General features: G+C 44.8%; 1 protein-coding gene across 2 annotated transcripts in view; it reads left to right on the forward strand.

Moving 5' to 3' along the window:
• Positions 1-27,658, forward strand: part of ASAH2 (N-acylsphingosine amidohydrolase 2) — a 57,375-nt gene that overhangs the window by 21,067 nt on the left and 8,650 nt on the right. For both annotated transcript variants that reach the window (XM_053309792.1, XM_053309791.1), the window contains 9 exons: positions 8,023-8,100; positions 10,106-10,226; positions 14,085-14,210; positions 14,622-14,708; positions 15,264-15,368; positions 15,462-15,543; positions 16,680-16,795; positions 24,939-25,033; positions 26,235-26,274. In XM_053309792.1, the coding sequence (XP_053165767.1) occupies positions 8,023-8,100; positions 10,106-10,226; positions 14,085-14,210; positions 14,622-14,708; positions 15,264-15,368; positions 15,462-15,543; positions 16,680-16,795; positions 24,939-25,033; positions 26,235-26,274 (850 nt within the window). The remainder of the gene's footprint in view (positions 1-8,022; positions 8,101-10,105; positions 10,227-14,084; positions 14,211-14,621; positions 14,709-15,263; positions 15,369-15,461; positions 15,544-16,679; positions 16,796-24,938; positions 25,034-26,234; positions 26,275-27,658) is intronic.

The following is a 27,658-nucleotide window of genomic DNA, read 5'->3' on the forward strand; positions in this document are numbered from 1 at the left end:
TCTGAGGCTGGAGGTGGCCTATCGCCACCAAACACCTATCTTGATTACTTTTGATCCTCCAGATTTTACTGAAGCCATGTGTAAATATATTAAATTAGTGGGGTGGTGGTTCATGAGTAATGCATGAAGATTTGGGGTGTCCATAGGAGCAAAAAGGTAAGAACCCCCACTTTAAAGTAAGCCAAAATCCCACTGACCATCCCATGGTTCAAGAGGGAAAATAGGAGGCTGGATTTAGTTCTTCCTCTCAGGCCTGCTCTTCAAGCCATACAGCTGACAATGGAGTGATTCTAGTTTCCTTGGAAAGGCTAAGCATAACTGCAGTAAAGCCACTTGATGGTCAAAAGCTAGGCAACACCACTCTGTTTTCAGCCTTGTTCTCATGTTATGCAGTCTTTATTCTTGTAATCCCCCTGCTGTGCATTTATGAATTACCAGTCATTACCAGTCTTGTGCTGTGAAAGGAATCTGTTTAGTTATATTCCTTTTGTAGAAAAAGTTACTTTTCATCAAATGTGCAAATGTATGGAAAATGACCTCACATTGTTAGCCACAGTAGATGTTCTGTGCCCAGGCTGTATACTTTTCTTGCAGTGTAGGTGAAAGCAGCTTCCCTCAACTGCTGAACGAGCTTAATCAGGCAGGAGGATGAAATAGCATGGGACCAGAAGGGTAGCATATTGCTCTAGCTCTCCTTTTTCCTAAGTGTAAGGGTGAGTTCCATAAATGTGCTCATAAGCCTTATTCACATATTATGTTCAACATTCGTACAATGAGTGTATAGTGTACACAGGTACAGATCTGTACGTAGGTAGTTCACCTGTAATGCTGAACATGTAATACTGAACACAGATACAGGAGTACACTTCCTGTCTGTACCATGCATTTGAGGGACACATGCCCAGGTTCACATTTAAACAGAGGTGCACCTAAGTAATTTTGGAGCCTGGACCTAAAGGCCACACACACACACACACACACACTTGCCACTGTCGCAAGATAAGCGGCAATGCACTGGGGTTGGTTTTTTTAACACCAGGACGTGCTCAGGGAAAGCTGAAAAGTGGGGTGGTGGGGTTTGTATGTGTGTTCTTGGTGAGACTTTTTTTGGTATCTTTAGAAGAAATTCTGAATAAGATACCTCCCACTGACCTGCAGATACCACATTGTGCATGGACAATCCTGCCACTTCAATTAGCTAAATGCACGACCCTCGCTCACTCACTGTTACATGTTGCTGTTCTCTGGACTGGACTGGTGTGGTGGTGATTCTCTGTTGGAACATAGGAAGCTGCCATATACTGAGTCAGACCATTGGTCTATCTAGCTCAGTATTGTTTGCACAGACTGGCAGCGGCTTTTCCAAGGTTGCAGGGCAGGCAGGAATCTCTCTCAGCTCTAACTTGGAGAAGCCAAAGAGGGAACTTGAAACCTTTTTCTTTTCCTAGAGCAGCTCCATCCCCTGAGAAGAATTTCTTTAAATGCTCACATGTGGTCTCCCATTCAAATGCAACCAGGATGGACCCTGCTTAACTAGGGGGACAAGTCATGCTTGCTACCACAAGACCAGCTCTCTTCTCCTTGGTCTGGGGCTGTGTGCACACGGTGGCAAGCAAGAGAGGCACATGGTGGCTGGTAGGGATGTGTGGAATTGGTCCGTGGGGTTTGGTGGTTCGGTTCAGGGGTTGGGGATCAAACCAACACACACACACCGGACTGGAACCGAACCTCCGTGCAAGTGCACACATTTTTTTTTAAAAAAAATAAATTTATTTATTTATTACGTTCAGCCTCTTCGCAGGGCTTCCTGTAGGCCGCGGGGGTGGGGGTGGATCTGCTATGGTTCCCCCTCCCCCTGCTGGCCTCTCACATCACCATCACGGCCTGTGCTGAGCCTCTGTAGATCGGTGCAGCAGCCATTTTGGAAGCCACCGCACATGCGCAGATGGTCTCTGCGAGGCTTGGTATGGCCCAGCGCCTTGCAGAAACCATTTGCACATGTGCAGGGGCCATTTTGTAATGGTCTCTGTGAGGCCCTGGGCCATGCCAAGCCTCACAGAGGCCATTTGCTCATGCATGGCGGTGTTTCGGGAAATTTGGCTGAAATGAGGTCCTTCCATGCCAAGCTCAGAACAGGACCCCTTTTAAAAGGGGGTTCTGTTCCAAGCTCAGTACTCTCGGAATGGCCTGTTCCGAGCTCAGATTGTCCCAAAACAGGATGTTCTGCACACCCCCAAATAGAACCAGGGGTCATCCCATGAAACTTGCTTCTCTCTTGCTGCCCTCAGACTCTGGAATGCTCTCCCGGTGGCTATTCACTCCTCGGTCTCCATCACTCCATCACAGTTTTTAGAAATCCTGTGAAAAGCTTTTATAGGATTGTCCCTACTGCTGCTGCTTTTTATTTTGTATGGTTACATTGTGCTTGTATTTTAAAACTGAAGGCCAGGAAATTTAGGAACAACAAAAAGGAAATACTTTTTAACACAGCACACAATTAGTCTCTGCCATGGGCTGTGGTAATGGCCAGTAGCTTGGATGGCTTTAAAAGGGACTTAGACAAATGCATGGAGGACATGTCTATCAATGGCTACTAGTCAGGTGGCTATAGGCTACCTCCCAGGGGCGTAACTATAATTAGGCATGGGGAGGCCATTGTCTCAGGGCCCCCTGCCTCAAGGGGGCCCCTCAGAGGGTCTCCCCCTCCCCAGCCACCCACATGGTCCCTGCTTTCCTCTCCCGCCTGCCCTCATGGTCCCCGACTCCCTGCTTCTCCCCTCCTCCCTGGCTTCCCGCATGGCCACTTTTTCCTGGCTGCAGTTTCTGGCCGGGCCGTCTTTCCTCCTCCAAGCCTGCACTTTCCCCGCCCGCCCGCATGGTCCCCGCTTGGCTCCTCACTCCCCGCATGTCTGCTTCTCTCTGGCCAGCCATGGTTTCTGGCCGGGCCAGCTTTTTTACTCCTGGCCCGTGCTTTCCCTGCCCATCCCAACTCCCTACTTTCTCCCCTCTGCCACCCGCCCGCATGGCCGCTTCTCCCCAGCCAGCCACAGTTTCTGGCCAGTCCAACTTTCCTCCTCCTGGCCCGCACTTTCCCCGCACGTCCTTGGAGGAGCAGCTGCTGAAGCACTCGCCAGACCGGTGGTGGTGCGCAGCTCCGGCCATTTCACTGTCTTTGGGCTGAGCAACAAATTTGAAGTAGAATTTCCTTCAGCCAAAATAGCTACAAGTGAGAAAGTTTTTTTAACTGCAAGATCTGCATCTGTAACTTGTGAAAACTGGCAATTGCAACTAGTTGGGATAGTTAGCAGAGACATTGGGGCAGGGGAAGGAGAGGTATGCAGTGACAGCGGGGGGGGGCATTTTAAAATCTTGTCTCTGGGCCCACTCCAACCTTGTTACACCCCTGCTACCTCCAGTCTCAGAGGCAGGATGCCTCTAAATACCAGTTGCAGGGGAGCAGCAGCAAGGGAAAGGACATGCCCTCAGCTTTTGTCTGTGGGCTTTCCAGAGGCATCCTGTAAAACAAAGTGCTGATCCAGCAGGGCTGTTCGTATGTTCTTAAATATAAGAAAGGACTACTCAGCACTTTCACAGGACCAAGCACAATGATAAGCCAAAGAAACAATGCACATGCATGCTACTATGCAAGCAAACATTCCAACAAACCATTCTAAGAATCCTAGCCTTAGGGAAACTACTCTCCACTTATTCAGATAAATGTGTTATTCATATCCCTAATTAATGGGTTGCGATTGTTATTTACAGTCACTTAATATATTATGTTATTCATATCATATTTTTTTCCATATATGAATAATGGAGAAATACCAGGGAAGGCATTCACATCCCTAGTTAACAAAGCATTGAATACTACACACCATCTGCCGGAGAGCTGGTCTTGTCGTAGCAAGCATGAATTGTCCACTTAGCTAAGCAGGGTCTGCCCTGGTTGCATATGAATGAGAGACTATATGCATGAGGCACTGTACAATATTCCCCTCAAGGTATTCTCCTGCTTTGGGAAGAACAGAAGGTTCCAAATTCCCTCCCTGGCATCGGGGATTGGGGGCTGCCTGCCCCCCCGAAGTCCCAGCAAGATAGGGCTGAGAGAGATTCCTGCCAGGGGCATAGCAAGGTTGGAGTGGGCCCAGAGAGAAGTTTTTAAAATGCCCCCCCTCACTGAAGCTCAGCTCATGAAGTAAAGAAATCTTATATGAGGCTGAATAGTGGTAACAAAGAGCATAGTAAAAATTTTAGATATAGATATAGATATAACCTATGTGCCACAATAGAACATCATCCTAAATTATTTTGAGAAAGGTTTTATAAATTGTGGACGATGCAAGTCATTTAATGGTTCTAGAGAAATACATGCTGTTCTGGTAGCTCCAGGTCTTAACACTCACATCAGTTTTGGAGGACGAATACAACTGAAGGAAGCCCAGGTGGGTGCGCAGCTGGGGGAGTCAGTCATGTGACTTGCCTCTGGGGGGAGCAAGGCAGTGGGCCCCCAGACAACTGTCTCCCCTTGCCCTATTATAGTCACACCCCTGATTCCTGCCTGCAGCCTTGGAGAAGCCGCTGCCAGTCTGTGAAGACAATACTGAGCTAGATAGACCAATGGTCTGACTCAGTATATGGCAGCTTCCTATGTCCTTATCTGTGTACACCCCAAGGCCAGAGTTGGACCTCATATTTGGGATATAAATGTGCAGAATTACATACTAGGAATTATTCTGCACTAATTATTGCAAAGGAAACACTGACTGACCAACAGAGCAAGGATGCACCAGCCGTGCAGTGAGAAAGCTATGTCACAGTTAATTGTACCGGTGCAGCAGGGAAGTGGCCGCTTTTTATGCCTTCCCTTTCTTCAGTTGTGCAGATATTTGGGGGTAGCACAGAGGGCTTTCTGGGGAAGGGGAGGGCTTCAGAAATTGCTGCTTCCCTGCTGCACTGGAGAAGTTAGTTGGAAAGTTTTGTTAGGCTCCTCTCTTGCTGCACCGGTGCATCCTTGCTCTAGATGCCTGCACTGGTAGTTCTCTATCCCTGAAATGATGTTTAGACATCTAAATTTTATCTTACAGAAGGCTGAAAGAATTAACACAATGAGGTTATTCACACGTGCGGAGCAAACTGGGCTAAGGGAGCCCAGCCTCTGTGCGTGTGAACCACTGGGAGCTGGGCGGCTCCCACCTAATTGCCCCATCACTAAATGAGGTTAATGCAGCGAACGCTCCACTAACCCTGTTTTGGTGATTGTGTGCTGCCGTGGAGTGACTCCATGTCATGGCGACACATGAGTAGACACCTGACTGGGAGGCTACAACAAGCCTCCTGGTGTAGCCCCCACCCCCACCCCCACCCCCACCCCGCAAATGCCCTGTGCACTTGCATGGGACATGCTGGGACTTCTGGGGGCCAGGTAGCCCCCAATCCCCGCTGCCCCTACTGGCTCCGTGCCAGAGCTGGTAGTCGCGTGGGTGGCGTTAGCTTGATGCTCGTGTGCGAGAAGAGCAGGTCAAGCCTGCTCTCCCCGCCAAACCCCATCCGGCTCTCCACTCTGCTTGTTTTAAGTTACCCCAGCTAACTGGGCAAAGAGGAACATTTTAAACGTGATGATCCTCTTTATTTAACAGGAGAAGAGTAACTGGCCCTACCCACTCCAGCACTGTACTTCCAGTGACTGGTGTTTATCTTACATTTCTTTTAGATTGTGAGCCCTTTGGGGAGAGGGATCCATCTTATTTATTTATTATTTCTCTATGTAAACCGCTTTAGAAACCATTTTTTGAGAAGTGGTATAGAAATATCTGTTGTTGTTAACTATTTATGATGTGGATGGGAAAATGTATCACATTATATGCCAGTCACCACCCCCCGAATAAATAATTTGTCTAGTGATCTATCCTATATGCGATTATTAAGTCATAAACCTGTATCAGATACATGATTTGTACAATGCCCATACATCACACTTTGTCACATTCAAGCAGTTTCCATTAGCACTGAATGCATTATGTAAAACTAGTAGGTCAGGCCCAATCAGGCAAAGTCGTTTTGCATAGATTACACTGCTAGGAAAGTTCAGGAAATGAAATCCAGGAGGCCCTGTAGAATCACAGAGGTAACATTCACAGAAACCACAATACTGGAGACCTAACCCTCAAAATGAGGTTAAGTTCCTTAGCTAAACAATCCACCAGTATTACCACTGGGCAGAGGGCAGTGGGAGGTATCTTTAAGGGAAAAGAAGTCACTGCTGACCTCCTCAGTGTGCCTCCCAGCAGCCCCTGCAGCGGAGAATCTCCGCCGCCACTCACCGGGCATAAACGGAGCCAAGCCGCTGCCAGCAGCAACTCTCTTTTCCCTTAAAGATGCCTCCCACCGGGCCCCCAGCAGTGCATTCACGAGCCGCTACTGCAATCCACTCTTACGGTGAGAGTGGATGAGCAGCCTGCATGGGGAGAGGCTATTTAAACTTTAAACCTTCCTGAGGATCAGCTGAGAAGCATGGGAAAATGTAAAGTTTAATTAGCTACTCTCCCCACTTCTCAGCTGATGCTCACAGAGATTTAAAGAAGTGGCACAAAAGGGGAGAGTGGATGGAGCAGCCTGCACCTCTCACACCACTTCTTTACATTTCCCCACGCACCAGCTGAGAAGAGGGGAGAGTGGCTGTTTAATCTGTATACCAGTTTATTGGGGGTGGGGTTAGAAAACCATGAATAACTGAAAATACCCTCTGCGATAACTAAATTGGTATGTAGGGAGATAGCATTGGGAATGCATGAAACTGCAATTTGAGGGCCATCTGTTTATGTAATTTAAAAAAATTAATAACGTGCTTTCAAATGGGAAGTAAAAGAACAGTTAGAAATGTGTACGATTTCCACTTCAAACATTATTCATTTTCTTGAATAATGACCATATATGGTAAATTTGAATCACACTAAATTTGAATCTGACAAAAAATCATCTTCTCTTCGGCATTTTGGAATTATTGAGCTGATAACGGATCTGAAAAAATCTCTTGAGAACAATGACAGTCAAAATATGATGATTCTATCCAGAATTGCTTCCAAAAATACCCCCCCACACATTTTAACCTTTAACTGAGCATATTCCAATGTAAAATGTAGTGCATTCAGCTAATCTAAGTAACAGGATTGGTCATGCAAAATTTGGTATCGGTTGGTAATTGGGAAGTGTGATAATCAGAATCTCTTCCAAAAAAAAACACCTGTCCCCAAAAAATTAAATTTTCCTTGAGCATATTCTGGTGTGTAAAATCATGCATTCGACTAATTTCAATGACAGGGCTGTGTATGTAAAATTTGGTATATGTAGGTCATCAGGAAGTATGACTGTATTTAACACAAAGAAATGCTTCAAAATAGATAATAGATGAATGAATGGTTTCATGGAATCCATGAAATGGATTCTGGGATTTTTTATTTTTTTTAAAGCAGGAAAACAGAATGTAAAATGAATGCAGAGTAAATTGAGAGCCAGTGTTGTATTTTATTCAGTAATCTTTTGTATTTTGTTGTTTGGATGTTTCTGGGGAGTCAGAAAGAAAAGGAAAAAACGGAGTTGTTTCTGAATAAAGCTTAGTTAAACAAACATCAGATTGCTTTGAGTTTATGAGGGAAGCAGCCATAAAACAGGCTCCTTAACACTACAGCTCCTTCAAAAAATGTGTGTGTGTGTGTGGTGGGGGAGATCAGGAAAATAAAAGGATAAACAGACTGTTCTATGTATGATCACAGCTGGATGCTGTCCAGAATTACTCAAGCAGATGTCCCACTGAAGTCATTTGGAACAAACGACTGGAAGGTTCTCCTGTGCATATTCTATTCAAAGTAATAGAAAGTACACAACAGTGTACAGTTCTCATTCATTTGAATAGGGTATGCATGTACAGGAGAACTTCCTGCCAGATAGAGCCATTATGACATATCTGTTTCAAATGTTGCATCCCATTGTTCTAATTTTGGAATGTATCTTTTCCCTCTACAGATATTCATCAAACACAGACAAAGAAATGGTGGTGCTAAAGATGACTGATGACAATGGCCGAGACATAGGAATGTTTAGGTAAGAATACTCAAAGTTTCATTAGAAATCAATGCGAACACCACATTGTTCATTCCTTTCTATTGAAAAAGCAGATTAGCAGAGATGGAGCTGCAGAGAGAGACCTTTGAGTGAGGGAGCAGAAGAAATGGGATAAATGAGAAATAGGAGTACTGATGTGTGGTGACACAGGAGGATGGAGATATAGATATAGATGGAGAGAACATTAACAGAGACAAGGGTAGTGGTGAAGACAGGACAGACTGTGGAGCACAAAAGACAAAAAGGAGGTTGATGGAAAATGGATTTAAAAGGAGAACATTGAGTCTGAGCTTAAGAAAAACATCCCCCCCACCCCACTGCTAGTGGTGATTTGCCCTCTCAACAACACAAATGTGGAACTGGCCTCCAAAGAGATATGAGGAGTTGTGTAACCCTGGGCCTGTGTTGTGTTTGGACAAAGAAACCCAGGAATAGTTCCTGACTCTACTATGAAAATACTGCGTAGTCTGGGGGGAATAACTTACTGACACTCTGACTAATGGTGTGTGTGTGTGTGTGTGTGTGTGTGTAGCCAAAGCATGTGTGCGCACAACAGCTATGCTCTCATGCTTCTGAAGCATGGTTACTCTCAAATGGGAGGGTGGGTGTTTCGTTGATTTCCCCTTCCCTCAGAAGTGCTCAGAGCAATGTGCAATTATGTATTTGTCTGAGGTGTGGATGCTCAGACCAAATTGGAACCTAATTAAGCCAAATACTTGAATTTTACGCCCATTTAACAGCATTAGTTCCAGTGCTTCATTTGTTTTCATATACAGTATAAGCTTCTTACTGACTTGTAAATGGACTAGCCTGTCTTTTACAGCAGACTGTCAACAGAACCTCTGAAGCTGTGTCTCTCTTATTAGAGGAATTGGACCAAGTTAGAACTGGTGTGTTATAAAACAGTGTGGCCATTGATTATCTGCTGTTAAAAACAACTATGGTTGTGAACATTTTCAAGGATTGTGTCGCTTTAACATCACAGATAACAAAGTCCCCACAGAAAGAAAATTGCAGGATTTGAAAGACATTACCACGCAGTTATCTGCTGATAAGAAGAGTTAGTGGGAGAACCTTTGGTCTTGGTTACCAGACCTTACTTGGGTTAGAAATCTTGTAGTCAGTGTTATAATGATTGTGTACCTCATACTAGGAGGATGCTGTTGTTTTCAATGTTGCTGTAATCTGATGACTATGTTTCCCAAACTGAGATACCCACCAATTAAACCCTTAGTTCCCAGCACTGTCATACTCACCACCACCACCCCCAAGATATACAGGAAGTGAAACGCAAGCTGAATGTTAAGTACTGGGGAAGCGAGCCTTAAAACATGTTGTTTAAAAGGCTTGAGGGGGGGAGTGTTGGAAGATATTTTGCTTAAGCAGCTAAAAGCATAATTAGTTTCAGATAATGCTTCGCTAATTAGAACAGATGACGTAAGCTGTGCCGAACAGAAGCTTCTTCTCTCCTTGAAGAGAGATCTGATACAAGCTGAAAGAAATGTCTGTTTGGGAGGGTTGGAGCAGCTCATGAGCTAGATCTCTTGGAGAGAAGGGGGTGGTTTGGGGGGAAATCACACTTTTAGGAGCACATTTTTGAACCTTTGGAGTTAATAATTGCTTCTGACTAGTACATAGTGCGCAAGCGTGGAATGTGTTTTAACCTCACTATATAAGATAACACAGAACTTGCTAGAACTGGCGCTCTCACACCAAGCTTTTGTTGTTAGCAACTTCTAATAAAAGCTTTTCTTTGAATCTCTGAACATTGGTGCCTGGCTTATAAATTTACCTAGCCAAGTAAACTACAAGGGAAGGTCCCAGGCTTCCAACAATGTACAGCATAAGCTTGTTACCTAACTAGTTTGTGTACTGAGTTGATTGATTAATTTCAAAGTAAATATATCACTAAATCGCTTTTTAAAAGACTATATGTTGGTGGATACTTTTCCAATAATGTTTTATCTTCTGATTTATTTACTAGTTGGTTTGCCATTCACCCAGTTAGTATGAACAAAACAAACCTTCTTATAAATAGTGACAATGTTGGCTATGCTGCTCAACTCCTCGAACAAGAGAAGAATAAGGGATACCTTACAGGAGAGGTATGATCAATCTATGCTAATCTTGACACAAATTCAGATTATCCTATCTATTAATATATTCATATAAGAAAAACCCTGTTGAGCCAGGCCGAGGCCTATCTAGTCCAACTGCCTGCTTTCCCACAGTGGCCAATCAGATGCCTTTGGGAAGCAGGATATTAAGGGATATGATATCAAGCAGGATATGAAGGGATACCATTCTCCTGCCATTGCTCCCGTGCAACTGGTATTCAGAGGCATACTTCCTCTGAAACAGGAAGTAGCATATACTGTGTAGCTATTATGACTAATAGCCATTTATAGCCTTGTTCTCTGTGCAATTCCCTTTTAAAGTCATCACCACTTATTGTGATAGTAAATCCCATAGATTCATTCATTCATTCAAAAGATTTCTGTCCTGCACCTTCATGAAAAAAGTCCCAGGATAGTTGTGTGAAGAAAAGGATTCTCCTTTACAAGCAGCTGGGGGAACCACACGGGGGTTTAAAAGTCCAAGTGGGGGGTGAGTGAGAGTTAACCTTACCCACTGCGGTGGCATGGCTCCTCACGGGCAGTGGTGAGCTAGTGGTGGCTCCCCTAGGCCCTGCTGGTACTCCCCTCATCATCTGGGCCAGCAGGGAACTGGTTCAGGCCTCTGCGCAAGCATGGAAACCTTTAGAGTGACCTCCACGATTACATGGAGGCCCAAACCAGGCTCCTGCTGGCCCAGATGATGGGGAGGAGAGGAGCACCAGCGAGGCCTAGGGAAGCAGCAGCAGTCCACCAACTCCCCTGAGGAGCACCGTGGCATAAGGTAACTTTCCCCCACCCCGCGCCTGCCTCTTAAACCCCCATAGAGCTACCCCACAGTACTTGTAAAGGGGATTCTTTACCAGATTCCCCTTTACAAGCACTGGAACCAATCGAATAGTTCCAAACCAGTTTATTAGAACCAGGGCCAGTTTGGCTTGAGCTCGGACCAGCCACCCTTTTTGGAGGGTTGGTCCGGTTCATGCTCAAACTGTTCGAATCAAACTGGTTTGTACACCCGTACTTCCCACTTAGTTACTTTTTAAAAAGTAAGAAAACCAGTGAGATTAGTCATGATCACTGGTTAATCAGTTGATACCATGAGAAAGTTCCATATCATAGTTTGCCATATACATATGCAGGTAACCTCAAGATTTGACTACTGCAATGTGTTCTATATGAGGCTGCCTTTATACATAGTCCGGAAACTGCAGTTGGTACAGAATGTGGCAGCCAGGTTGGTCTCTGGGTGGTCTCGGAGAGACCATATTTCTCCAATACTAAAAGAGTGACACTGGCTACCAGTAGGTTTCCAAGCAAAATACAAGGTACTGGTTATAACGTATAAAGCCCTAAACAGCTTAGGCCCAGGGTATTTAAGAAAACATCTTCTCCATTAGCCCCACCGCCTGTTGAGATCATCTGAAGAGGTCCGTCTGCAGTTGCCACTGGCTCCTCTGGTGGCTATGCAGGAATGGGCCTTCCCTGTTGCCACCCCGAGACTCTGGAATGCGCTCCCTGCTGAAATAAGAGCCTCTCCATCTCTGACAACTTTTTAAAAGTCTCTAAAGACTTGTGTTTTCACCCAAGCTTTTTAACTGGACTGTGGTTTTAAATTGTTTTCAGGGCTTCATTTTTAATCTGTTTGATGTTGTTGTAAACTGCCCAGAGAAGGAAGTTTGGGGCAGTACACAAATTTGAAAAATAAATAATTATAGGTTCTGATGGTAAGAAGCAAAACAGTAATAGGCACCAGAGAATCTCTGTTGTCAATTATTCTGCCTTCTCAAAAGTTCCATCTTCTCCTCCCTATTTATTATAAGAGCATAGGAAGAGCCCTTGTGGATCAGGCCAAGGCCTATCTAGTGCAGCACCCTGTTTTCCACAGTATTCTTTGTATTCTTATTAGGGTGTGTCCGAACCACAGTTCGAAGTGCAGTTCAAGTATTTTTTGGGAGATTTGATCAGGAACTTTAAGAAAAAGGAGAGCAGGTCCCTACCTGCTCTCCGCCACCCCATGCAGCTTCTTGCTCAGGCAGCACATGCCCCAATAGACCCCTGTGCAGTGCCAGTACGCACATGGCATGAGTGGGCTTTAAGGCAGGGAAAAGCCACTGCTGGCCACGCAGCCCCTTTGGGGGAAACGCAGTGCCGGCCTGACACACAATTCCGAACAGAGCCGCGTGGCTCTGTTTGGGAGCCAGACCACGCCCCCCATGTCTGACATAAGACATGGAGGCGTGGCTAGCCCCCACGTATGATGTCAGACACGGGGGCGGGGTGAGCGGGGCCACCGCTGCAGCCACACACGGGCCGCTGGCAGTCTGGCTACGCGACTTTAGTTAAGCACATGTTTAACTCTCCAGTCAAAACTGAGATGCAGCCGTGCTTTGCTTTGGCTGGCCTTTAATAATTTCATACTCTAACTGTATGATTTTATGCACTAATTTATATGAGAATATTTGTGTGTGCTGGCTTGATAATATTAGCAGTTTATTAACTTGATGAAATTAGTAATATTAGCAGTGAGCACTTTTTGAGTCTTTTAAACCTTTTGTATACATTTTCTCAGGGCAGAACTACATGCTGCAAATGAAACAAGGATGCCACTAAAATGCCCAAATGTTTAAGTTCTCATTAACCCTCTTATCCCATGCTGTGGTGTCAAAATATTGTATGTTTCTTTGTCAGTGTTCCATGTCATTGGCTTCTCCATATGAGGGCAGGGAAATGTATAATAGGAACATAGGAAGCTGCCATATACTGAGTCAGACCATTGGTCCAACTAGCTCAGTATTATCTACACAGACTGGCAGCGGCTTCTCCAAGGTTGCAGGCAGGACTCTCTCTCAGCCCTACCTTGGAGGAGCCAGGGAGGGAACTTGGAGCCTAGATGCTCTTCCCAGAGCGGCTCCATCCCGAGAGGAATATCTTACAGTGCTCACACTTCTAGTCTCCCTTTCAAATGCAACCAGGGCAGACCCTGCTTAGCTAAGGGGACAAGTCATGCTTGCTACCACAAGACCAGCTCTCCTCCTCATAACGTAATGACATCACCATGTAGAATGAGAACTCTTTCAGAAGGAATATAAGAAGCTACTTTATACTGAGTCAGACTATTGGTCCATCTAGCTCAGGATTGTCTACTCTGACTGGCAGCTCTCCAGGGTTTCAGATGGCAGTCTTTCCCAGCCCTGCCTGGAGATGCCAGGGGTTAAAACTTCTGCATGCAAAGCAGATGCTTTACCTCTTAGCTACAGCCCCATCCCCAGCAGCAGCGGCCTATCATTCATTATTAACATCCAGACTAATGAAGTACACATGCAGGTGCTACTGAACTCCAGAATAACACAGCTCCACAGCTTGTACAGTATTCCATGCAAGTGTGTCCCTGATGGCTGCTTAACCCTCAGGGATATACTTCCAGGTTATGGTGCTTCTGGGAGATTGGTGAGAATCCCACTCCCCTAGTGAGCACCCATACTGCAATAATCCAGCAGCTACAAATCTCAGGGATATATCTGACACAGGGCATAATATGTAAAAAAGAAAAGAAAAACGCATTCTAGAATTTAAATCAATTCATTTGGATGCAATTGCATGTTATGTTCGGGAACCAGAGCAAATAGTCAAAACTTGCTTCCCCCCTTCCCCCGCCGCCACTGCACACCCAAGACTGTACAGTCACAGAGCTGTACTATGCATTTGAAGGGCCTGTATCTGTATTGAATCTTCAATCTGTATTGAAGGGCCTGTATAGCTTAATGTCTGAATCAGGCTTAAGTGTGGTTGGAATCTTGTAACAAAAGCTCTGATCGAGCCAATAATATGGCAGTCTTTCTTTTCCAGGGACCATATGTAGCAGCATTGGTATCATCAAACCTGGGAGATGTGTCTTCAAATACTAAGGGCCCACACTGCATCAACACAGGAGAGTCATGTGAAAACCTCCACAATTACTGCCCAATAGGTGGGGTAGGTATTCTATCTAGTTCAAAGGTTGTGACCCCGGTGCAGCCTGAAACAACTTCCATGCTTAAGAAGGCCAGTACCAAAAAGGAGACTGAACAAAACTACAATTTTATTAACAATATAATAATATGTCAGCCTATCATTTGTTTATGTAATATCATGTTCCTGTTTCAGAGTAATTTGTCTAGCAGGTTTTTTCGAGGTGCTTCAGGCATCCATTATAAAAGCATTACAATGAAAATATTTACTCCACCACTTTTGGTTTGGGTTACATCATAACCTTACTGACTGTTTGCAGCTGTACACACTGGAGTGCCTCAGGTTGGTCACTATAGTCTATACCATAGTATGAAGCGAGACACTGATTGCTTGTAAGTTTCCCTTTTTCATTTGTTCTCCTAAAATACTTTTCAGGCCAAGATGTGCATAAATTTAGGCCCTGGCAATGACATGTTTGAGAGCACACAAATCATTGGAAGAAACATCTACTTGAAAGCAAAGGTACATTAAATAGATTTTTACAATTGCATCCAAATGAATTGATTAAAATTCTAGGATGCGTTTTTCTTTTCTTTTTTGCATGTTATTCTAAAATTTAGAATTGCATCTGTGATATTTTAGAAGTGTTGTGGACCATTTTTTCTGCAGCTATATATTAATGAGTGCAAAGGTATTGATTTAGATTTCTCCTCCTCCTCCATTCTAAGGGCATGATGCATATTCTGTTCTCACCTGAAAAAAAACTTCAATCTAGCCTAAGTCGTGACTGCCCTTACTTATATCCACTCTGTGTTATTCTTGCTTCTCTTCTTCTACCTTTGTTGTCCTTACTATCTAAATTTAGATTTAATTTCTGAAGATGTAAATATGTTCTTTTTTGTTTTTGTTTTTCACGTTACTCTGTAAAGTGCTGTGTACATCAATGGCACTGACGAGAACCTTGTGATGTACACGCATGTGTGAACTAGCCCTGCAATAAGCTGAATTGCATTTCAACTTTTGTTTGTGCATTCTCTACTTTTAGCATCAATTAAGTGGCTACCATTTGTATTTTAGGAACTGTCTATGACAGCCTCAGAAGAGATAAACGGTCCCATCAGTTCAGCTCACCAGTGGGTGACCATGTCCAATGTTACTGTGCAGCTCAATGCTACTCATTCGGTAAAGTACAACTAGCAGCATGTTTTAGGCAGGAAATGTCATTATAGAGCAATATACCATGTGTGACTTAACTTTTGCAATACTTTTCTAAAGGTTAAAACATGCAAACCAGCGCTGGGGTACAGCTTTGCTGCAGGTACTTCAGATGGACATGGGATACTGAATTTCACACAAGGCAAGCAGAGAAAAATATAGAATATCAATTATTTTTCCTATTTCTATAACATATAGCATTGAAAACTGAGCTTAACATCTTGTATTCTAATAATTGTCAGATTTTGCTGCGAAAATTCATGCATCAGGAGCCTAAATTCAGGCCCCAGAATCGTCCTTAATACCAGAGATAATGTGCCTCAGCTACTTTTTCAAGAGCACAGGCCTTTTAATTCCCTTGACATAAATTGGATTTTTTTCCTGGACGGTCACTCAAATAAAAATATTGAATTGACGGGCAGCTGTAATGTATAGACTTCCTTAGCTTTAACTCCTTTCCCTCCACTGTGAAAATGAGTAGATGCTCTGTCAGAATACTTCTCTTTTATACTTCCTAACTAAGGGTTGCATGTATGTGACCAAGAGACTGGCAAAATGGGAGTGAGCATCCAGCCCTGCTACTCCTTGGCACTCTGCAAACATGATCTCTACTCATGTAGCAGCAGCCATTTTTGGCTGGTCTCCATAATGCTCCAGGTAATGATGGCCAAATAAATGGATTGAGGAGTGGGAGAAGAATCAAACTGACACAATATGAAATGTTGATAGAACTTTTGCAGTGAGAAACAGAAAAAATATTAACAAAAAAACAACCACCATTAATAGAGAAAATGATACTTTTCCTTCTAAGAATGCTTCATGTTTATTAAACTGCAAATTATCTAACAATACAGTATTCTCAAAAAGGCACTTGAACTGAGGTAATGTGCAGTGCGTTAAAATTTGATTAATTAATTAGTTAGTTAATCAACTAAAATATTTGCCTGCATACAACCTTCCTTAGTTTAATAATTCATATTCATCAGCAATATAAAATAGTGACCGCAGATATTTTTAAAAAACCCTAAGAAAATTGGACATCCCACTGTACTTTTAAGGCAATGGGGTTGCCTTAACATATATATAATATATACCAAACTCCTTTTAGAAATTCTAGATGTTATATATAATGTGTGTGTGCATTTGATTTTTTTTAAAAAATGTGCATAATAGGATTTTATACTAGAATCATAGCAAGACATTATCAATTTATATCTCTCTTGAAAAATATATAAAGAAGAATAGCAAATCAGTCTAAAAAAACATATCTCTTGACAGGTGCGACAGAAGGTGATCCATTCTGGGAAGCAGTCCGTAATGCAATCCTTGTTCAACCATCCAAGGAAACAGAAGAATGCCAGAAACCTAAGCCTATCCTTGTCCCTACAGGAGAGGTAAGAGACGTTAGATCTCACTTCCAGGCAGAAATTCATTTCAACTCTGGCTTGACTGAACTAGTTATTGAGACCACAATCCAGATATATATTTTAGATGAACCCAATGACTGTTCAGAAAAGTAACTTGCAGGTTTATTTCCTAAACATAGTCTTATGATAACCTCCACACCCACTCACCCACACCATGGTCCATAACAAAGTGCTTTTAAAGTCCCCCTTTCAAAAAGTACCTTGCAATATCAATTAGGGGCTGTTATTTGAAACTCAGAATCTATGATGCTCTAACACTGTCAGGTAACGTTGTCCCAAGGGGGGCACTGCACATCATATGAGGCTGAGTAGGCCATCCCAAGTCTCCTTAACACACACAAATGAAGTAATAATTGTTTTCCTACCTTTCATGGTAATGCAGTGGGATACATTCATGCTTGTTTGTTTATTGTTAAATTTATATACCGCCTTTCATTAAGAAAATCTCAAGGCAGCTCACAATAAAATTTAAAAACATGATTATAAAAAAGACACATTAAAATATTGAGCTAAAAAGTATAAAAACAAATCTGATTTAAAAAAAATTAAAACACAAGCATAAAAACAGTACAAAACACAAGAAGCAGCAGTGGAGACAATCATATAAAAGCCTGGTTAAAAAGCCATGATTTGACATGCTTTCTAAAAACTGTGATGGAGACTGAGGGGCGGATACCCACCAGGAGAGCATTCCAGAGTCTGGGGGCAGCAACAGAGAAGGCCCTGTCCCGAGTGCACGACAACATAGCCTCCCTCTTTGTTGGCACCCAGAGCAGAGCCCCCTCAGATGACCTCGCCAAGCGGGCAGCAACCCTTGGGAGCAGGCGTATCCCTGGCCGTAAAGGGCTTTAAAGGTCAAAACAAGCACTTCAAATTGGACCCGGAAACAAACTGGCAGCCAGTGCAATTCTTTCAGAAGGGTGTGATGTGCTCCCACCGGGCAGCTCCAGATAAAACTCTAGCTGCCACATTTTGTAGTAGGTGCAGTTTCCGGATATTCTTCAAGGGCAGCCCTATGTAGAGCACGTTACAGTAATCCAGCCGTGACATGACTAAGGCATGGGTAACTGTGGCCAGGTCTGCCTTCTTGAGGAAGGGATGCAGCTGGTGCACTAGCCGAAGCCATGCAAAGGCACCCCTGGCCACCGCCACCACCTGAGCTTCCAAAAGCAGAGCCAGGTCCAGTAATACCCCCAAGCTGCATACTTGCTCCTTCAAGGGGAGTGCAACCCCACCCAGAACCGGTAAAATCTCCTCATCCTGATTGGCTCTCCTACTGACCAACAGTAACTCCATCTTGTCCAGATTCAATTTCAGTTTATTAGCCTACATCCAACCCATCATGGCCTCCAGCCCCCAATTCAGGACATCCACCGCATCCCTAAGATCAGGTAACAAGGAGAGATAGAGCTAAGTGTCATCTGCATATTGCTGACAACTCAGTCCAAGTCCCCAGATGACCTCTCCCAGCGGTTTCATATACTGTAGATGTTAAACAGCATGGGGGTCAAGACCGAACCCTGCAGGACCTCACAGGCCAATGGCCACAAAGCCGAGCAGTAGTCCCCCAGCACCACCTTCTGGACCCTCCCTGCAAGAAAGGACCAGAACCACTGCAACGCTGTACCTCCGATTCCCATACTTGAGAGGCAGCCCAGAAGGATACCATGGTCGATGGTATCGTATGCCACCGAGAAGTCCAGCAGAACCAACAGGGATGCACTCCCCCTGTCTAGTTCCCGGCATAGGTCATCCACTAGCTCAACCAAGGCTGTCTCAGTCCCATATCCGGGGCGGATGCCAGATTGAAAAAGGTCAAGATAATCCGTATCATCCAAGACCCTCTGCAGCTGGGATGCCACCACATACTCTATCACCTTGCCTAAAAAGGGCAGTTTAGAGGCCGGTCTATAGTTGTCCGGGTTGGAGGGATCAAGGGAGGGCTTTTTTAATACTGGTCTTATCACCACTTCCTTGAGGCACGATGGCATCCTGCCCTCCTTTAATGAGGCATTAATAATCACCTCCAACCATCTACCTGTACCCTCCCTGGCAGCTTTTATTAGCCATGAAGGGCAAGGGTCAAGAGCACACAATGTCGCCTACACACTGCCCAGGATCTTGTCCACATCCTCAGGCCGCACCAACTGAATAGAAACCAACACAATAGGACCAGATGGTACCAGAGGCATGTCTGCCGGAACTGCCAAAACTCTGTCTGTTTTTCCATGGTGGACAACTGCATACTCATTATATCACAGCCTCTTCTGCTATAAACAATCTGTCCTAATAGGAAGCTCTATTGCTGCTTCCTCCAGTTATGTCCCACAGGCAGGCTTGTATTTCAGACCGGCCAACCTCTGCACCAGCATACTCAGGTCTGGGCCAATTTGTGCCCTGTCTTTCTACATCCTCAGCTTTGTAAAGGTGTGAAAACAAGCAAATCACTGTCCTCCCACTACACTTTTGTTGTCAAACTCTTACCTGCTCTCTGGTGCATGATATATCCTCAAGTATGGCCCCATACATTTTATGATATATATGTTATTAATAAAAAATATGACACAGGATAGAAAACTATGCCAAAATGAATGGGCTTTCTATGATGGAGTGGTTTCTATCCCTTTCCCATTATGTCAATTGGGAGAAAAACCACCCCAGAAATGAATGGACTTTCTATGATGGGGTAGTATCTAGCCCATGGCCAGGGGCGGCTTGTGAACTCACCTCCGGGGGGGGGGGCAGCGGGTGGCTTCTTTAACTGTAAATGGAGCTGGCGCTCCATGCTGCCCAGCAGCCCCCACAGCGGGGAAACGCCCCCGCCACTCACCTGGCTACTGGTGGGGGCTCGCCTCTGTGGGATCCAGGTGAGTGGCGAGGCGATTCCCCGCCACGAGGGCTGCTGGGTAGAAAAGAGCACCGGCTCCATTTACAGTTAAAGAAGCCGCCCGCCGCCCCCCTCCCCCGAGGTACATTCATGAGCTGCACCTGCCCATGGTCATGTTAAGTCCTTTGGGATGGGAGAGAACATTTTGGAACATTCAGTGTTTTTCCCCACGATGATGATGATAGTGTCTCAAAACCAGTCTGAGGCACTGCATAGTTCTTTGCTCTTGAGTTAGGGCAGATGAAACCAACCCCTCCCACCATGTCAAAACTAGTTTTTGGTACAAGTAAAGCATTTGGAAGCATCTGACCTTGCAGAAGCAGGAATTTTAGCCAGCAGAACAAAGCCAAAAGGATCACAACAGCAGCAACCACAACAACATGTCAGCTTCAGTAAGCCTGGCATCAGTGAATCAACCATCCACAGTACATCTCTGGTCATTCCCCATTTCTCCGAGTGATTTACAGCCCAGAAGTGGAAGGGAGAGCAGGGTTTGGAGCTTGGTTCCAGGTGGAGAGAGCAAGAAGTTGCAGAGGTGGGATGTGTGGCACAGAACACTCTGCTGCATCTCATTCACCTGCCAGTGAAGGTAACAAGATAATGGGCCTAGCCCAATTTTCCCGACCATGGGAACCACCAGGCTCGGCTACGAACCCGGTGGTTCCTAGGCAGGTAACCCGCCTAAGTGCCCCTACCCTTAGCCCTGGTTTGCGGAGTGAGCACTCCGCAAAACAGGGCTCCCTGATCGTGCGTAGCAGCGGCGCAGCTCCACGGCATGGCTACTCATGAGTAGACCCCTGGAGGGGAGGCAAAAAGCTGCCTCCCAGCTCCGGGGTCTCCCCAGTATGCCCTGCGCACTCGTATGCCCTGCACACTCCCCAGTATGCCTCACTTGTGAGCGGGGAGAGCGGGCTTAGCCTGCTCTCCCTGCTCACCCTACAAAACTGGGTCTCACGGATCATGAGACCCGGCTTAGTGGGTTACATGAAAAGCAGAAATGACAAAAGATGGTCTACAAGCAGTCTTTCACTTGCCCACTGCACAGTGGTGAGGTGGAGTTGGGGTCCTCTGGTGAGAGGGCCAACCAAGAGAAGTTTAGTCCAGAAGGAAGAGGCAGTGAGTGAAGCAACTTCCTCCCCTACAATCTGGGAGGGAGGGAGGGAGAGAGAGAGAGAGCGAGCGCCATTATGAACCCTGAGGGAGTAATCCAAATAATTCCTGAAGTCTTAGTGTACCACTACCAGTCAGAGTAGACAGTGCTGCTGTAGATGGACCAATGGTCTGACTCAGTAGGCAGCAAGTTCCTATGTTCTGATGGAAGCACCTTGACCTAACATAACTGAATCTTAGCCTGTTCATCCTGGCTGGTATTTTTCATGATAATCATGAAGCACGGCAGAAACTGTGGGCAGTACATTTTAGGCCCTTCTATTTCTGTTCCACAATGTAGCTGAGATGATTTGAGGACATCACAAGTAATTTAAGATTATGACAATAGAGAAGAGTGATTGCCAATCTGGCAACCATTAGAGGAATGGGAAGAGCTACAGCACAGCTACCTTCCTGGATCTGACCAGCAGTTGATGAGTAGCTGGTAGGTTTCCAAAGCACTCTTCCTTCTGGCAACACATACCATGCAAGTCAAAGAAGTACAGTCTGAAAATATGGTAGTGCTGTGATTTTAAAAAAAATTGCTAGGAGATGTTAACCTTGGGAAACAAGCTGGAGGATTGCAACAAAGACAAGCAGGGGTTGATCCAGGGGGGGCAAGGGTGCCATTGCTACCCCCTGTGAATTTGGATCCAGATCGGCAGTTCCCCGGTGGCAGCAGCAGAGTAAAAAAAGGGGGGGATTTAACTTTATTTCGTGCTGCTAGTCCTGTCCTCTCCCAGCAACAGCAGCAGCAGCCTGATTTGTTCTCCTGGGTCTTGCACTCTTCCCTCACTCTGGCTAGCCTCTGAGTGTACTGCCATTTGCCATGAGGATGATGGAGTTGCTGGCTGTTGGAGTGCTTCTCCCCAGGAAAGTGAAACTTTTATGTGTGAGAGAGATTTGTTCCCCTAGCATAAGCCACTGTGTTTCTCTTCCCACCCACCTCCATGGACCATGTGTGAGAAGTAATCTCAATTTGTGTGCATGTGGTGTGTGTGTGTGTGTGTGAGAGAGAGAGAGAGAGAGAGAGAGAATTTCACACTTTAAAAAATCATTTTCAAAGTATAAGCCAAAACTGTTCTAATACAGTCATCTGTCGCCAACCACAAAGGTTCCGTTCTGGAAAAACTTTGTGGTTGGCGAATTCGTGGTTGGAGAGCCATTGAAATCAATGGCAAACAGGGAGGTAGAAGAATCACAGTAGTGAAAGGACTGCAAAATATAGTTTAAAAAATAGGGAGGAAATCCCCCCAAATCACCAGGGGAACAGTGTTCCCTCTAATTTTTATCATCAGTGAGAGGAAAGAGTTTTGTTCTGTATGAACGCAGTGTCTGCACATAACTCTCGCGCACACACACAAACAAATGCGCACACACAGAGAAAGAATTAATCTTTAAAATGAATGAGAAGGAAAAAATGCTCTAACAAAATGGAACTGTTTTTATTTTTGTTCCTGCCTTTTGTTCCTGAAAATACTAAACAGTTTATAGCTCTAATCTGGTCTGTGTATGTGGGTTTCTCTCTCTCCACTGTGTAGGAACCCCCTATTAAAAATATTTACTGTATATGCTGCTTTTCTCAAAATGGCTTAAACAGCAAAATATGAGAAAATGGTTCTTGTTCAGCATGTTTCCCCTTGTAATCATTACTATTAATTTTGCTTTATGCTTGTAACAGTAGCTTAACTTAACTTAAATATTACCTTTTTAATAAGCTTGTAATGGACTAAAATACCCCAACTTCTTGAAAGTAACTAAATTTGTGAAGTAATTCACAAATTGCTAAAATGAACATTAAGCATTTTCCCTCCCCCCACCAAAGGACTATTTGCTTCAAAATAAGGTTTTGCAAATCAGATCACAAGAAACTCATTTTAAATACTCCCTTGCCCATGAAATGCTTGGTTGACTTTAAATCCTAAAAAAAACCCAAAAAGGTGGGATTCCTGTTACATTCTCTGTAATTTCTTCCTGGATCTGCCCCTGAAGAAAAGTAGACCTGTAAGTTGTATAGCAATGTGTGCAGCCATGGAACAGCTCTTAGGGTGGCTTCAGGTGAATCATCCCTCTACTTGCACTTCAAAACCTTGTTGAACTGTGTGTACTGGATTGATTCAGATTATCATCCCTCTCATGTGAGTAAAGGATGTGCCAAGAGCACATTGGCTCATCCAAGAGACCTGATGTTCTCTTGGATGCTGGGCAATGTTTCATCTGAACCTGTCCTCAGACAATTGTGGCGAGTGATAATCCCCACCACCACCAGTATATACCTGGCAGTGGCTCTCTTGGGCAAGGAATTGCCTATGTAGGAACTATGAGACATAATTAGCCAGACGTTCTCCCAGAGATACAACCACATTTACAAAGGGAAGCACTGCCATCTGTGTTTGGCCTTTGCAGACAGAAGATGTTGGTATTGTGTGTACCCAAGCAAAAGATGTGTGAGGGTGGGTAACTGGCCTGTAAAGTGCACAGACCAGCTCCCAGATTGCCTTTAGGTCAGCCACTGTGAGTCCTTTCAACTGAAATACTGAGAGCTGAGCTGTTGAAGTATGGATCCTTATTAGTGTGGGGTATGAAATGTTCATTTTTCTTTGCTAACAGCTCAGATTCTCAGTGAGTCATTCTTGGGATATGGGGGTCACCAGTACTGCACTCCCCTGGAGTGCAATGTTAAATTATTGTGGGTTCTGTGGCCTGCAAAAGTTGGGGAGGGCATCCAATATATCCAATGGGACTTCTTGGGAGTAGGAAGTTCTACTCATGTGTAAACTCATTACTTCAGATGAGGATTAGGGTTTATAGTTTAACATAGGAAGCTGCCATATACTGAATCAGACCATTGGTCTATCTAGCACAGTATTGTCTTCACAGACTGGCAGCAGCTTCTCCAAGGTTGCAGGCAGGAATCTCTCTCAGCCTTATCTTGAAGAAGCCAGAGAGGGAACTTGAAACCTGCATCTCTTCCCAGAGCAGTTCCATCCCTTGAGGGGAATATCTTACAGTGTTTACACATCAAGTCTCCCATTCATATGCAACCTGGGTGGACCCTGCTTAGCTAAGGGGGCAAGTCATGTTTGCTACCACAAGACCAGCTCTCCTCTCCAGAGTTGTAGAGATATAACCAAAAGAGCAGGCAGAGAGTGTAAGATTCCATTATAATCCTACACAGGAAGTTTTTTTTTCTGCCCTAAATGATGATGTATCATATCCTCATGCTGTCCAGTCACTTTACTCTGATCATAGATAAGCTCCTTGCACAGCACTGATGCTGAAGAGATGTTGGCTATGTTTTTGTTGGCTATGTGGATGTTGGCTATTTTTTTGACGATCTCTTGTGAACACTGGCGGATTAAAGGAGAGGCAGTAGAGGCAACTGCCTATGGCGGCAAAATTGCGCCAGCAGCAAAGTTTGGTCATGGGGGGGAGTTTAAACTTTAAAAGCAGAGGGGAGTTCAAATATATATTTTAACTTTAAAAACACCACCACGCTGCAGTACGACAGCGTGGTGGCGAAGAGGGTGGTAATACCCCTCCTAATCCAAGCCCACCTACCTCTCAAATGACAGCTATCACCCGATTTTGGGCTTTTCTGCACATGCGCATGCACAGAAAGGTGCAAAAATGGGCAATAGCTATCATTTGGGAGATAGGCAGGTTGGGTAAGGAGGGGTATCACTGTCCTCTTTGCCGCATTGGCAGCAGAGAGGGCAGCAATGCCCCTCTTAACCCAAGCCCGCCTACCTTCCAAATGACAGCTATTGCCCGAAATCAGGCCTTTCTGTGCACATGTGTGGAGAAACGCCCAATTTTGGGCAAGAGCCGTCATTTGGGAGGCAGGTAGGGTTGAGTAAGGAGGGGTATCACCACCTTCTCTGCCGCCATGCTGCTGCATTGCTGTGCAGTGGCAATTTTAACATTAAAAATAGATTTAACTCCTCCCCCACTTCCTCCCTTGCTGCTGGGTGGCAAATCTTTGTCTGCCTACAGGCGGCAAAGAGATTAATCTGCCCCTGCTTTTGAATGAAGACTAATGTAAGATTTCCCTTCTTTCTTGAATTTGTTAAGCTGTCAAAACCTTATCCATGGCATCCAGAAATTATTGACATTCAAATTGTTACCATTGGATCCCTGGCAATATTGGCTATTCCAGGAGAGTTTACGTATGTATTCATATTCTGTTTTTATAATAAAGAAACATGTTTGCATGGAATTTTGTGGTGGGCTCAGAAATAGGATAAATATCGTACGTTTATTTATGGGAAAGGGCTTGAGCAAGAAGGTAGATCTGCTGCTGCACATTTTGAAATATGAAGAACTGGAAATACATAAATATGAGAGGCACAGTAATCATAGAACAGGGGGAAATTCAGTCTTTATTTGACTACTGTGTAGGTAGTAAACAATGACCCCATTCAGCTAGAGTTAGTTATCTGGCTCAGATGGTTGAGTAAAGCAGTGGGGCACAGTTTGGGTAACAAGGCGAGGTTCAGACAAGTCAGGCAGCACCATGGACAGAGCCATGGGACATGTTGACCCAACAGCAGGCAATGGCAGACTAGAGCCCTGATATATTCCTGAGCCCAATCTACCCCTGCTAGGCTCTGCCTCCCTGCTGAGACAGCAGCTAGTTTAAAGAGACAGCCTCCTGACCTGAAGCCTGGCACCACCTGCTCTCCCATTGTTCCTGCCTTGTCTGCTGCTGGCACTGATACACTGATATTGGTGGGGGCGATGGGGGATGCTGGTTCCTCTGGGGGATCAGGCTCTGAGGATGTCATCAGAGAAGGTCCAGGCTCTTTGGGCACTGTCACAAGGGGCTCTGTCTCTGGAGTGTCCACCAGCTCCAGTCCAGTGTCGGGATCTGAGGCCAGACTGAGTGCTGGTCCTGCCTCCTTGGAGCTAACCTCTGGGGCTCCCATAGCCTCTTGACTATCACTGGGCCAAGGGGCTGGATCCGGTATGGGTCCTGCTTCTTCAGAGCAGGGAGACATGTCTAGTCCTGGCTCAGCCTCGTCCTGGTCAGACTTTGACTCCCTGGTGAGGATGGGGCTCATGACTTTCAGAAATATTAGATGATTGTTTCATAATCTTAATCCTTGACCTGCCATTTTCTCCCTTTCCCACTCTGCCTAATCAACACCACTGGGGTGTTGTGAGGATAACATGGGGTTGGTGACCAAATGTGCTCCTCTGTGTGCCTTGAAGAAGGGTGGGACAAAAATGAAATAAATAAATAAATAAATATTTTCATAAATGAATGGCCTATATACCTCAAAGGCATTTTGATAACATTGCTAAAGGCTTGTCTTACTGTACAGCTCTAGGGTAATAGACTGATATTGTTATATTCATGTCTCTCAGAACAATGTCTGGACGAAGAATGCGTGAAGCTATTAAGAATGTACGTATATATCCCATGACCATGTTAAGTCCTTTGGGATGGGAGAGAACATATTGGAAAATTCAGTTTAGTTTTCCACGATGATGATGATCGTGTCTCAAAACCAGTCTGAGGCACTGCATAGTTCTTTGCTCTTGAGTTAGGGCAGATGAAACCAACCCCTCCCACCATGTCAAAACTAGTGTTTGGTACAAGTAAAGCATTTGGAAGCATCTGACCTTGCAGAAGCAGGAATTTTAGCCAGCAGAACAAAGCCAAAAGGATCACAACAGCAGCAACCACAACAACATGTCAGCTTCAGTAAGCCTGGCATCAGTGAATCAACCATCCACAGTACATCTCTGGTCATTCCCCATTTCTTCTAGTGATTTACTGCCCAGAAGTGGGAGGGGGAGCAAGGCTTGGGGCTTGGTTCCAGGTGGAGAGAGCAAGAAGATGTAGAGGTGGGGTGTTTGGCACAAAACACTCTGCTGAATCTCATTCACCTGCCAATGAAGGTAACAAGATAATGGGTTACATGAAAAGCAGAAATGACAAAAGGTGGTCTACAAGCAGTCTTTCACTTGCCCACTGCACAGTGGTGAGGTGGAGTTGGGGTCCTCTGGTGAGAGGGCTGACCAAGAGAAGTTTAGTCCAGAAGGAGGAGGCAGTGAGTGAAGCAACTTCCTCCCCTGCAATCTGGGAGGGAGGGGGGGATAGAGAGAGAGCGAGCGTGCGCGCCACCATTAACCCTGAGGGAGTAATCCAAATACTTCCTGAAGTCCTAGCGTACCACTACCAGTCAGAGTAGACTGTGCTGCTGTAGATGGACCAATGGTCTGACTCAGTAGGGAGCAGGTTCCTATGTTCTGATGGAAGCACCTTGACCTAACATAACTGAACATAACTGAATCTTAGCCTCTTCATCCTGGCTGGCATTTTTCATGATAATCATGAAGTGCTGCAGTTTTCCGAAAGCATGAAAAAACTAACTAGACCTAGTTTCTGATAGGTCATGATACACTTTTTACCTATAGCAGATAGTGTTCAAGATTGCAGAAGGGTAGTTCTCAGTTTTTTAATTTCACTGGATGGCCACTGACCTTAATTTCTTCTCAGAATTCAGTACCTTCCTAGGATTACTTATGAACAGGATCATGTAATCCCAGGAAAGAAGGTGATGCCTGATCCATATATCCAAGCAATAAACCACTGTCACACATTATCAAGTCCTCCTCCATGCAAATCACACTCATCACAACAAAACCACATTTCATGTTGCCATGGCCACCTGTTCCCCAGTGCATACCCAGATTAAATCTTGACTGTATCACTGTTTCTATTAATGAGGAAGCCTCTGTCTGAGTGCATTCCTCTGAGGAAATGGGCCATTCTGGCCAGGTTT

The sequence above is a fragment of the Hemicordylus capensis genome, chromosome 3 (assembly GCF_027244095.1).
Source record: "Hemicordylus capensis ecotype Gifberg chromosome 3, rHemCap1.1.pri, whole genome shotgun sequence".
In the NCBI taxonomy this organism is placed as follows: Eukaryota; Metazoa; Chordata; class Lepidosauria; order Squamata; family Cordylidae; genus Hemicordylus; species Hemicordylus capensis.